This window comes from Amblyomma americanum, chromosome 6 (assembly GCF_052857255.1).
Source record: "Amblyomma americanum isolate KBUSLIRL-KWMA chromosome 6, ASM5285725v1, whole genome shotgun sequence".
In the NCBI taxonomy this organism is placed as follows: domain Eukaryota; kingdom Metazoa; phylum Arthropoda; class Arachnida; order Ixodida; family Ixodidae; genus Amblyomma; species Amblyomma americanum.
The window spans coordinates 115,381,860-115,395,415 of NC_135502.1; the positions used below are offsets into that span (position 1 = coordinate 115,381,860).

General features: G+C 45.6%; 2 protein-coding genes across 3 annotated transcripts in view; one reads left to right on the forward strand and one right to left on the reverse strand.

The window, feature by feature from the left end:
• The first annotated feature begins 5,859 nt into the window (after positions 1-5,859).
• LOC144094035 (uncharacterized) lies at positions 5,860-12,663 on the forward strand. Its single transcript, XM_077627885.1, has 6 exons — positions 5,860-6,135; positions 6,202-6,345; positions 7,046-7,093; positions 7,164-7,208; positions 7,284-7,340; positions 7,426-12,663. The coding sequence occupies exons 1-6, from the start codon at positions 5,934-5,936 to the stop codon at positions 7,575-7,577; spliced, it is 648 nt and encodes a 215-aa protein (XP_077484011.1). The 5' UTR covers positions 5,860-5,933; the 3' UTR covers positions 7,578-12,663.
• The window catches only part of LOC144094034 (uncharacterized), a 3,937-nt gene continuing 1,501 nt past the window's right edge, over positions 11,121-13,556 (reverse strand). The window contains exons 1-4 of one of the 2 annotated variants that reach the window (XM_077627882.1): positions 13,288-13,425; positions 13,019-13,223; positions 12,754-12,811; positions 11,121-11,791 (exon numbers count right to left, since the gene is read on the reverse strand). In XM_077627882.1, coding sequence (XP_077484008.1) covers positions 11,121-11,791; positions 12,754-12,811; positions 13,019-13,223; positions 13,288-13,328 — 975 coding nt within the window. In that variant the 5' untranslated portion in view covers positions 13,329-13,425. Of the gene's footprint in view, positions 11,792-12,753; positions 12,812-13,018; positions 13,224-13,287; positions 13,426-13,556 lie in introns of those variants that run through there. The other variant, XM_077627883.1, reaches the window with a different exon arrangement.

Below are 13,556 nucleotides of genomic sequence, written 5' to 3' on the forward strand. Positions count from 1 at the left end.
CACGGCGCGGTTCCATGTTATTGCAAATTTTCTTCATTAAGGAACAATTTTTTCCCCCTTTTTTAGCATTGCTTCTTGTCAAACAAAGCTGGGTTCAGCTGTTTGCCAACAGCATTTCAGAAAGGCCTGTGCGCTTCCTTTTCCAAGTGTTTCATTGCCGCGTTGCACCCTCATTTTGTTCTTGTGCACACCGTCCTCACAAACAAAACCGTGCTATATCACAAATGGCATGTCGTGAATGAGGCAAAAGTGAAGGCATTTGAATGCTTTCGAAAAAATGGGCAAGTAAATTGCAGTAAACTGCACACTTCTTAGCATGTTTGCGAAAGTGGCATTCTTCGCCTGAGTGAAACGGACTCGGCACTAACGGCGGCAGTTCACTCCATTCTCAAGCATAGGCGGCTGAAAGCCGGACGTAACTCACAGGACACGTGTGCCCGCAATGTGGCTTTTGGCCCCGCCGCGGTGGCTCAGTGGTTAGGGCGCTCGACTACTGATCCGGAGTACCCGGGTTCGAACCCGACCGCGGCGGCTGCGTTTTTATGGAGGAAAAACGCCAAGGCGCCCGTGTGCTGTGCGATGTCAGTGCACGTTAAAGATCCCCAGGTGGTCGAAATTATGCCGGAGCCCTCCACTACGGCACCTATTCTTCCTTTCTTCTTTCACTCCCTCCTTTGTCCCTTCCCTTATGGCGCGGTTCAGGTGTCCAAAGATATATGAGACAGATACTGCGCCATTTCCTTTTCCAAAAAAAACCAATTATTATTATTATTGCCACTTAAGGGCTGGGAGTTAAGGCAGGTGGGCTGAGTGTGGCCCCTATGTGAGGGCGACGTCTTGAGCCCATGAGACGAGTGCTAGTTGTGTCTCCTTGTCTGGTGTTGGAAGAAGTTGGATCCAATTCTCCAAGGAGGGAGCTATCAGTAATGTATGTGGAGGAGGGTTACCCTCGCATCATCAGAGGATGTTTACCTGAGTGGCAAACACTCCGTGGTCGCAATTAGGACAGACGGGGCCATATTCCCCATCAGTAATGAGGAATAGACTAGAATGACTGAGAATGGAATTGGTCTGCAGAATGCGAAGTATGGTGGCTTGTGTTGGGTCGAGGTCGGTGTGGGGAGGCGGGCACACGCGCCTTGTCTCCTTATAGAAATTGGCGATTTCCGCATAGTATAGGGGGCCTCGGCGAGAGCATCCGGGTTCGAGGGGTCGGCTGCCCGGTTGGTTAGGCCTCGGGCTAAACGGTCGAGCCCTTTGCTCCCAGATGAGCCGGCGCGGGTCTTGAGGAGAAGTTGCGGTCATGAGTGTCCCAGTAAGACGCCGCCACGGTCGGTTATAAGGGATGAGGGGAGGTGGGGCATGTGATCAGGGTGTGTATAAAGTCTCCTGGTTTTCCGCAAAGCTTGAATGATGAGGGGAATTGGTGTTGGTATGGGGCATGTGGCCTTCCTTTTCTGAAAGCCATCGCCGTCTAGAACTGCTGCTGCTAATGCTGTGGCTGATAGGAAGAAAGGAAAGGAAAATGTACGGGTGTGCCTACTGGCAGAAGTCGAGCAACGCTCTGTGCCACGTGCTTAAAGTAGGAGAGTTAAAGGATAGGAGAGCGAAGATAGAAAAGGCGCGCTAATATGCCCCGGGCCGATCCCGGAGGCAGTGCAATACCGGGCCGACCCGTACCAGAGTGCTTCAAGCTAAGCACACAGCCATAATCCAAAAATAAGTTTAATACCTTGGGTCCAAGGCCCCGCAGCAGTATTAATTCGGGTATCAGATACCAGCGTATAGAACACTGTCAACACCAACACCAATGAAAACAGTGAACGCCGACATCTCCCGCTCTTCATGTCCTGGATTAGCTGACTTAATCCACATTAATGTTTTCTTTCTCTCGCTCAGCGGACACCCAAAGCGTGTTGTATGGTAAGGGATAAAGGACCCAGGCATCACAAGAGCATTGGGCGAACACTGGGCGATCATTGGCAAAACTTGGCATCAACGGCGGTCCTACACTTGCATTTAGGGAAAGCGCTACCACTTTGACACATTGGCCCCACTTTCAGGCCAGTTTTGGGCAACGTTCCGCCGATCGAGGGGCCAACGCAGGCCTTACGTTCGTTACGCGACATGGGACAGTAAAGGTCTCGTATTGTCTTTCCAGCTTTCGAACACTGGCATCCAGCTATCGAACATTGGTATCCAGCTTTCAAAGGTTAATAGCCAGCTTTCAAACACTGGTATACTGCTTTCGAAAATTGGCACATGCAACATAAACCACTGCCCAATGACTGCAACTCTGGATGTACCATTCAACCTAGCAGATATTCATAAATGAGGGTGCCTAAGAATTCAGGAAAAAGACCAGTTTATTGCATCGAGTTACAAGGATCACGCTTCTAGCGCACGCAGAATGACTTGCGCTGCTACCAGTCATCTTGGGAATTAAAGGAAAGGAGGACCCAAGAGCATGGGGGCAGAGGCTGTGGAAAAAATCATGTATTTTCAAGTTTGCTGCGTGCCGATGATTCAGGTTGGACAACACAGCTTGGTAAGCTCCTTTAGCATGGCTAAGACATCCATAAAGTTCTTAACGGAGATGTCCTCCTGTGAACTGATCAGCCATATCTGAAGTAATCGTTGCACTCCTCTTGCAAGAGGACTCTTCCACTGCACTCAAATTCCTTGTCAAGCTCTTGCACGATGACCTCACAATGCGTCGAGCCTGCCAAGAGAGGCATGATGACATGATGAACCTAAATATGGCATCACAGGACAAAAACAGAAATGATTAAATAATACTGAATTTTGTGAGACACAGTTGGCGTGAAAACACTCGACACACATTTTACAGGATAATTTGTAACAACTAGCACCGCATTTTTTGCACAAAGTGAAATTTAATTTGCCTTGTAGCAATTTGGTAATTTTTAGTTTAATCCGCCGTTTCGCACCTCCACTAAGCTTTTCAATGTGAAAAACAGTAATGTGATATTGAAAAGAAATTAATGTATTAATTTGTTTTAGTATCATAACTACGTATCTCTAAATTGAGCGCGCATTTTTTTATTCGGGAAAAGATGTACAGGTTGTAGCATCTACTCCATATAGAGTCGAAACAACAGTATTGAACAAAGCTCATTTTTTTTTGTATGCGGTTCAAAATAAATACGCCGGATGAAAAAAACTCAGACCACCTTGGTTTTTTTTTAAAATCCAGTAGTTTATCTTAGTCGTTTCCATTACATGTAATACAGATTCGAAACTGACTTGAAAACCACACAAAACTCCCGCCTGACAGCCCTGAGTAATTCCTTTTTTTATGGAGAGTTAACTTGGCAACCGCTTTAACCATAAATTGCGGATTTTCTATTGCACCTGCAAGTGTTACCAAAGAGAAACAGCGCGGAAGTAGTACACATATCCTTACCGACCGGTCTGTAGTGGAACACAAAACAGTTCCGATTCCTATCCTGCATAAGCTGTACATGACAAACGTATTCCTGAATGCATCGGATGTCAGGTCACATGAATTCAAACCTTCTGTTCGACAAAGTAGTCAATGTTTGGTGAAGTCATTGGACCAAAGACGAAACATAAAGTTCTTACCATTCGGGCAGATCTACACTGCGCACGACGTCAAGCCAGATATTTGGCAATGAGAGTAGGTACATAGAAGTCGTCTTCGTGCTTTGTCTCGTTCTCTGTTCCTGCCGCAAAAAGTAAAACCGCATGCAGTCAAAGCAACACTTATCCCAAAATCGCATTCATTTTCGAACGTATCTCAAGATAAAAAGGAAGACTCGTCCAGTCAAGAATGTGTCGTGGCGATGCATAGCGCTGTGATGAATGACGGGGGAGACGGTGATGGGGGAAGGAGGGAGTGGTGGCTGCAGGGGAGAGGCATTTTTTTTTTTTTACGCAGCTTTTGTGGTCGCAAAAAAAAAAGTTTCCAGCTCAGAGGTAGAGAAAAGATATTGGGGGGGGGGGGGGTCACGAACGGCGCAGCGTGCAACTACGCACGGGAGAACCAGCTAGGAGACAGTGAGTAAAAAAAAGCGCTTCGCAGAGTAGGGGGCACGCTGCCTTGAAAAGGGCACGTCGGCACGTCCGGGAGATGAGTTGGGAGATACCAGACATCTAGTCTATTTAGTGACTCTATACATGGTTTGCATGTGACGTCACGTCCGGCGGCGCGCGCTGCGGCGGACATGTTGGTGCAGTCTGTGCGGAGTCGGTGGAGTGCGTATCGCACGCGTTTCCTCGCTAGTGGTAACACGTGCAATTTTGTTGCCATTTGTGTGGCATGCCGCCGCTTCTCAGTAAGCAGCCTTTAGACGCTACCTACCGCTTAGATCTTACGGGGTCGGAGCGCGTTCGGTATGCGGAAAAAGTGCGTCTCTGCGATAATATCGACCCGTTCATGCTGCGGCCGGGAACGGACACAAGCGATGTCGACATATTTCCAGAGATTTGTTACGGTGACATCGTCAATTACCTTGTTTTTTCTGCAAGCTTTCTGACCCTTGAAGAAATGAAGGCGTTTAAGTCCACCGAGGCGCATAATTATTTCACTAGCGGCTGGGTGAAGGGACTGTCGGCAAAACAGCTGCAAGGGGACAAGGTGCTTCTACTTGGAGAGGTAAGCCGCAGGGCATTGATCTTTGTAAGGATTAGAGTAAAGAAATAACGGTTATTAAATCCACAAGTGACTGAGTGTAAGCAATCACTCAGTAGAGTTTTAAAATGAACTGTTTACAAACTGTCAGGCTAGTGATTCATTTCTTCATATGTACTGAACCTGGACGACTTCAGATTAAATCACGAGTTATTCTATTTTTATGGGCATATGAAAGGAACCGTTGCTGGTTTATCTTAGTTTGGAAACCCAACAAGTTATGGCGCAAAAAAGAAACGGTCATGCGTGGAGAGATTGTTATCGCTCGCTACAGATTTGTCGACCAACAATTTAGGTCTCGCCTGTCGCGTCGCGCACTATGGCCCGCGTTAAGTGATCAAGCTCATCGCTGTTGCCGTTTTCGACGGTCCGGTAGCGCGACAAGATCGACAGTGACGTGTGCCTTCGCAGAGATGTGCCCAATATTAATTTGGATTCGTAGCCTCCATTGTTCCCGACTCCTCAGCCTGACACTCCGCTTGAGCCGCGCGTGTCTGGGTCCGTCGTCTTGCCGCGCGAGCGTGGCGACCGGGATCACCATGTTTTGCGCTGTAGCCGAGCAAAAGCGTAGGGGCCCAGTCCGGGTCCGTCTCCTCCCACAGTTTTGATGGTCTGCCTACAAAATGCAAGAAAAATTTGTTTAAAAAGATTTTCCGCTATGCTTGTACGTCATGCACCTAAATAAACACTGTGCATATGCAACGGACTTACCTTTTACGAAGTGGGCGCCGCAAACACGTATGCCCGTCATTTCGGTGTTGAGATCGGCACGTTTTATACGAGCCAGCCACACCTCCCGTCGCTTCGCGCATAAAGCTTTCGTACGGTCACCTTGATGCTCGATGACCTTTGGAAGACGAAAGAAGTTTGTGTTTGTTGATTTCGCCCAACAAGTGCGGTTGGAGCATCCAACAACAGCGCAGATAACCATCACAACGCCGTCGAAGTACACCGTACGCGCGAATTGCATCAAGTGCACCACGGCCGCTGCGACTGCACCAACATGGCGGAAAAGTATCCCAGGGTTCCCAGCTACGACGTCAGTGCAAGCCATGTATAAAAAAAATCAAAAGAGGGAGGAGAGGGGGGCCGAACCATGTCTCCGCCTTTTTCACGACGCGACTGCGCAGCGCCTATCCCCTGGCGGCGGTGTCGCGAAACATATTGGAAGTGTAAACAAACCGGCTTCCTGCGCAAGGTCAGCGCTCGCGGGGTGCGTTGCTGCAGCCGTCGGTTGTTCAGCGCGACGCATTTGGCGATGCCTACGACATGTGTTGCATACGGCTGCAATGCCCAATATGTAAAGGGAAGCAAACTCGGATTTTTTCGCTTTCCGAACGCTTCCCGGGACCGCCTTCGACGCGAAGCGTGGATAAAAGCAGTTCGCCGGCTCGACGATCATGGCCGCCCTTGGACACCGTCAAGCACTTCAAGACTGTGTGGGAATCACTTTCAGACAGGTACGGACGAGGTACTGTGGTTAAATGCGTGCGCAGTCTATCACGAATTGTTTTGTTGATGGGCAGGGAGGCCTCGGATGTCACCGCGGCACCCAGACTTCGTCCCGACGATTTTTTCTTTCTCATGCAAGAAGGCAAAACCGGAAAGTGCTGTGAGACGCTTTCAACGCGCGATGGAGCGGACAAAGAAAAAGAAGCTACAAGAGCAAGGTGCGTTTCGTGTGTTCGCATCATATCCATGAAGAGCTGTGCGTGGTGTCGCCCGCATGGCTTTATGTGCGCCTCTCGCCCTCGTCTTTATAGACGCGCATGCTTGTTTAAGCTATGTAGCGGTGTGCTATGGGAAAATACAGTGAAATGCTAGCAGAGCTTCTTTGTTGCAAGTACGCTTGTGCTTTTATAGCTCGTGTAGCTATTCGGCAGCGCTTGAGCACAACGATTGCTTGTGAAAACTGTTGCCACTTGCATGAAAACTTCGCATCGCTAGCTGAGCCGGCCACAGCTCGGGCACGCCTGCACATATCGCAAGCATGACAGCCAATGCACCTATTCGTGCAGCCCGTTGTGCTTGCCTGTCCTTTTGCTTTCATGGCATGCGCACCCGTTAAGTACTAAGATTGTCACATTAAAGCTGTCGTCGGCAGTTTGCTACTGCGTAAACATGCCCCAATTATTGCATGACGCGTTGTGTACCGACTGTCTTCCACACTCAGTTGATTAGACTTTTGCATGGGCTTTGTGCTGTCGCATTCACTACTTGGTATCCCAGCACTAGTGCTGCGGTAGGATGCATCTGCTGCATGGGTTTCTCGGGGGTGCACGCTTCTTCCGTGACATCTTTATTCTTTCGCTGTTGTGTCCCCTCATAGCACCTTCATTATTATCGATCCAAGCCTTCGTTTTTTTTTAGGTACCTTACCATCTGGCACTCTTGCTTCTGCAGTACAGGGCAGTGGAGGTAGGTTTAGTTGTATTAGCTTTGCAGCTGTGTCAAGCTCAGTATTGTTCATGGCTTGTTATTTCTCCAGATGACCACATGGACATCGATGGTGACAGTGGAGGAGTCTTGCATGGTTTGTGCTCTGTAACCAAAGTGATATTGCCTGGTTGGCAGCTTTATTAACACGTTGTGCTTTTCTTTTTCTTAGGTACTCAGAGCCAACAGTCTTCTGATTATGCTGCAGCTGGCACTTCTTCAAACAGAGGTTAGTGGTTTCTAATTTGTAAAGGGTGCAGTGGTGTGCTTTCTGTAGTTCATATAAGCTGCATTTGGTAAACTATTGCTTGCAGGCCAAAATGAGTGTGATGCTGTGCATGGCCTGCTGCTTCTGCAGACGGCAGCAGCAGAGACAAGCGACATCAATGACATACATGCGTCAGAAGAAAGGGGCCCTCAAAGTAGCGCAAAACTACTTCAAGAAAACCTAGCTCTTAAAAATTAAGTACAAAAATGGAAAGTTAAATATAAAAAACTGGAAAGGCGGACACTCTCTGTTGACAACATTGACCCAACTTCATTCAAGTTCTATACTGGGCTTGCAAATAGAGGACTGTTTGATGCCTTGTACAATCATGTTCTGAATAATGCAAGCAATGCAGTACTGGGACTGTGCAGAAAAAAAAGTGAAGGTAGTAGAAGTGAAAATGGAGACAAACAGCTGACAAAAAAAGAGGAGCTTTTTATGGTGCTCTACCGACTGCGCACGGGAACATGTGCAAAAGAGATAGCCAGAAACTTTGGAGTTTCCGAGTCCACAGTGAGTAGGACATTTTGCACATGGGTGAACTTTCTAGACAAGGAACTGACCTCACTGAATAGCTTTCCCACACTGGAGCAGATAAAACAAAACATGCCGGAGGCATTCAGGCCGTTTCCTGAGACCAGGATTGTGCTGGATTGCACTGAAGTCAGAATTCAGAAGCCGTCTCGCTTCAGTGCTCAAAAGCGGACGATTTCTTCTTACAAGCACTACAACACATTTAAGGCACTAATAGGAGTTACGCTAGACGGCTATGTATCATTCATCCCTGACCTCTGGGGAGGTCACGTAAGCGACACAGAAATTGTTGTTACAAGCGGTTTGCTTGAACTCTTGCAGCCAGGAGATGGAGTGATGGCTGACAAGGGCCTTTGCTTAGAAAGCAGTCTTCCTGCAGGTGTAACATTTTACATGCCTCCCTTCAAAAGAGCACATCAATTTTCTGTTGAGGTGAGGACAACAAGAAAGGTTGCGAGTGCCCGCATTCATGTAAAAAGAGTTATAAGGCGAATCAAGGAGTTTCATTTCTTTGATAAGCCCATCCCGATAAACATGCTGGACATAGCAAGTAGTCTGTTCAGGGTTTGTGCATTGCTGTGTAACTTCCAGCCGCCTATTATGGAAGTGCGCCAATAACTACTACTTCCTTCAAGTCACATTTGGCTCGTGGGCACCTCCACTATATACATGGGGCCCTTAAATGTATAGTATAACTTGCTTTGTACCTTAAGATGCCTTTTAGGGAATGCTAGTTTCCCAGTGTGCAAAGCTGAAGACAGCAGAAGATGTTTGATATGTTAATATGCTTATTGCAAAGGAAAGTTTTAGTTTGGTAAGTTATAAATCTCTCTTGAACACTTGTTTTTGACACAGATTAATTTGAGGATAATTACTAAGCCAAGGTTTAATGTTCCAAAGCAACACATCGATGATGAGTGACACTGGTGGGGGTCCTTTAAGAAGTGCTGGCATTGCACGCACAGCATGAGTGTTTTAATACATAGTGTCCATTGATACAGACCCATTTTTTACAAATTAGTCCAGAAAGTGCTCTGCTTGCTATTCATCCTTTGCAGGTCATTTGTGGTAAGCGGTTCGTGACATCTTGCCTTGTGCAGTGGCTTCATAATTGAAAGTGTTTTCTTTTCGCTTTTGTAGTCTGTGAAATCCATGTAATGTGTTGGGAATCTGATTCTAAGAGGCCACATTTGAAACAATGTGAGCTATTCAGCAATGTCTCAACCATGACACTGCTTGCTTTCTCTACAGAACTGCCCTGTTACTCCATGTTCCACAGCCATTTCCACCGTTGCATTATACCATTTTTGGTGTATAATGCTCTACTACAATTGTTGTACCTAGTTGTATTGAACAGGCTTTTTATTTTCTCCTTTTGCATGGTAGTAGCCACTCTCAAGACTTCATCAAGCCTCCTGTTAATAATAGTAGACTCTATGAATTGCACTTTGTATTATTTTTTTCCTTGTTAAGTGCTTTTGCTCGTCCCTGCAATAGGAATATCCATATCAGTGCACCTGACAAATGTTCTCTGTTAATATTGCTGGCATATGTTGTGTGAACTGTATTATGTGCTACACCTATAGGTGTTATGTATTATGCTGTCATTCCTTGCACATTTTCATTCTAACCTACAACATAAGAGTATCTGTGATAATTTTGCACGTAATGAACATTCTCTGTTAATATTGCATATTGTGTGTGCATTGCAGTATGTGCTGTACCTGCATTGTGTTGTATATTACGGTTACGGGGTGGAATCGAAAAGTTATGCTACTCACATATAAAGAAAACAACAGGGTTTTGAAAAGACATTTATTTCCCAACAGAATGTGCCCATACACTAATTCACTGTACCCATTTGCCTAAAAAAAAAAGCTTGCAAAACAAACGTGTTGCTGCTCATCAACCCACCAAGGTTTGAAATGTGTAAAGTCATCAAACCTTGTTTTCTTGAAGCAATTATTCAGGTTTGAAAATAAAAAGACTGGTGGCCAGATCGGGGCTGTAAGGTGGGTGGCCGGGTTCTTAGAAAGCACACTTTTACAGGAATGCCCTGGAAATTCTAATGGCGATTCGCTGCCACCACTGAGTTGATCCCCATCAAGTTGAGCATTCATTTAAAAGCGCCGAGGGACACTGGAGGATCTACCATTGGCTCCAAGGGCATTGAAACTGCCGAGGTGATGGGTGTTGCTGCATTATATAAAGGACATTCACTGTCATATACTCACTGTTATACTGTTAATTTGTGTGGCAGAAAAGCTTTATCACATTCCAGTATTCAAGGTCAGAATTGTGAGAGGGCATTATGTTTAACTAACTGATGCAGACTAAGAGAGGATCCAGAAGGCTTGATACTGAAACCATGCTTTGCTAGAGCGATGACCTCAACAAAGGGTATTAAGAGATTACTGTGAGATGTTTCCTCATCTTTCCCTGTATGTTGCTATTCCTTGTGCACATTCACACCTGCATCAAGCAGTAGTCATAACAGTGCCTCTGAGAGATGCCAAGTGCTTGTTTAATACAACAAAAGTGTGGAACGGTTCAGTCGCTTTAACCCTTTCACACGCTATGTACATAATTGTGTACAAACACAATTTGCAAGTTTTTCTGGCAGTCTGCTGCACCTAGCATTGATGTCCTCGTTTCGGGTGAATTGCGCTTCTTGCATGACTAAAATAAGGTGGTTTATTGTGCAAAAAAGAGAATGGAGTTAATAACATTTCGCGCAACAGTGAGGGGGTAGCACGTCGCCCGCCATTTTTATGCAGACTCCTTATGCCCCGAGTAGAAGACTCCGTTTTTTTAGCACATTTTCAAATGTAATGTACATTATTGAAGTAGAAATTGATTTCACGCTGCTTCGGGTGTTTTCCAGATAGGCCACGAAGTTTGGATGTAAAATTTTCGGTTAATTATGACACTTTACACAAAATATTGCACGTCCCTACAAAAAAATTAACTGCTAATATTTGGCACTGCAAAACCAACCAGCTGTCTTTCTTGTCACCTGGAAATGCTATTTGCGTGGAAAAATATTTGTTTTTGAGGGAAACTGAATGGCGTGTGAAAGGATTGTACTCCAATAAAGCAAGCAGTTAATCCACATTTAATTAAGTGCATTCACTTTGCAGTGCAGGGTACAGATACTCGGTAAACAATTTTTGCACTGCCTGAAATTGCTCATTAAATACTGCGGCATCATATTTTATGGTTTACAGTTGCTACTTCGTCTTTGTTGCAGTAGACAATGAAGTCGCACTCGGGAATATTCAGAATACCCATTGTGACGTTCATCTGAGTTTGATATATCAGCTTTGGCTTCTTTTCATTCAAGTCTTTAAATGAATTTTTCAATTGCAATGGGGACTTCACTTCAAGTACTCGAACAGTACCCATACAGCATTCACAGTTAAATGTGACTACACCATCAGGTGATGCCCCAACTATAGGCACTTCGCTGAATATGGAGAGTCCCACATCTGAAATAGATGCAGCATGGCCACTTTTCTGAAGGTTAGATATATAGAAAGCCTTGGCCTCCACTTCTTTGCGAAGTCCCTCGTTCATGGCAGAGCTCTTGAACATAGCTGACTGTAGGACTAGGTTGACAATCCCATGTAGGTTGTGAGGCCGTGGTTCTTTGTCCAAGCCTCGTGTGCGCGTTAGGCATGCACGGGCTCTACTCGCAGTTACCATGCCTTGCCTGTAGACCATCCACTGTGATGAGAGGGACTGCAGTTTTGTTTTCTCCTCGATTTGAGCAGTGTCCTCTCCTATGTAGGCTTGCTTAAGGTAAGCCAGAAATTCGGGCCCTGTAATTTGGCGGTGCTCTTTAATTAGGTCCGTGAGAGCTGGGACACCCTGGTGTGCTGCAGCAAAGAGAATCAAACAAGAGCTGTTGCAAAATGTGCACTGTACAGCAACATAAAAATATGGATATTCTATGCATACAAACACACTGCTGTTTTAAGCAGAGCTCATGTACAGCCATTCTGAAATGTAAAGACCCTCAGACGTTTTCTTTTAAGCCATGTAATGGGATGGTTAAAGCTTCGCAGGAACTCCAAAGTATTGGAGGTGCGAGGACGCAAGTCTTCTCGGCTTCAAAAGATTTGGACCCTTGGCAACACACGACGAGCCATACAGAGTGACTCACAAGCAATTCCCTTGGGCCGCTTACTTCTGACAAAAGATCCCCATATGGGCATTGCTAGCAAAATGATGCGCTACTACAGATAACGTTATCCGCTACTTGCTGCCCCAGTGGTTTTTAAAATTTTGCATGAACAATTAATGAGGCTAACATCTGCAGCAGGCTATACACTTCAGTTGCTTACTCAATGCTATGTGTGATATTGCAACCAGACCTTGCTCTCACTGAAAGGCAAAAGAAAGACAAGTGCATGTCTGCCATGCTATGAATTCCTGGAATCTAGACAGCTGCATTTACCATGTTCAACTCACTTTTGGAAGGTGGAGATCGAGGTAGTGCTGCATAAAAAATACGGAAAACTTCTCTCTCACTAGCTAATATATCGCAAGAAGTTTAATGAGCAGACAAAGGAAGGGAAACGAGGGGCTCTTCATGGTAGCTATATGAAAGAAGCCATCAGTCACTGAAGCGAAGGAGTGCATACCAAAATTTTTCTACGTATATTTTAATTTCTGTTGTCACAAGAAGTTATACTGAAGTGGCATGATATATGTGTATAACTGTGCATAGAATAAAAGTCTCAACTTGTCTGGTTGTTACATTTTTGCTTCCATGGCGTGTAACCACACGTGCCTCAACTGCTTGGCTACCAGTCACCACTTATGAATATAAACATACCTGATGGGACCTCTGCAGTGGGCTGCACGTTTTCATTTGCTTCGAGGGAAACTGAAGGCTGAAACAAATATCACCATGAATAAAAAACCCTGCTTTCTTATAAGAAAAAACCAAACTAATAAGTCATGTAAATAATAGACGTTCCACTCTGCCAACCATGACATCAGACTGTTAAAAGCTCGTCATGAAATAATTCACCACATGACACGTTGCAGCTTTAAGTGATGATCTGCATGAATATTTGCAAAACGATAGGAAAAAAAACCTGTTCGGTTGCTTCTTTGTTGTATCGGAGCCACAGTGCACGAGGAAAGACATTTTGCAGCTTCCTTCTGAAGCAGCCAGCATCGGATGGCTTTCCATTGGGGCAAGGGTCGTATGACCTCTTGCGCTTGAAGCCTTGCCTTCCATTAGGATCGGTTGTCTTGAAAGTGATGTCACTGAGGGGCTTGGCCACTTCCACCTTTTTGCTACAAGAAAATGGTATGATCAGCACATTTTTGTTGCACTCTGGTGACTTCTATGACTGATTACCTGAAGACGGCACAATCCCAGCACAGGGCAAATCTGTGCATGTCGGCTCTGGCTCAGCAAGAGCACCAACTACAGCCAGCAGCAAACCTACTACATGCTGGCAAGTTCTGCTTAAGCTGCAAATACATTAAGGCAGCACATTAGTCTTGAAAATACTGCTTCAGCACAAATATAATTTATAGCTTACATCAAGCACTGCTTATGGATACCATTCCTGACCGCGCAAGTATACTAATGCAACAACCTGTACGTTTGGTTTATAAGGTGCA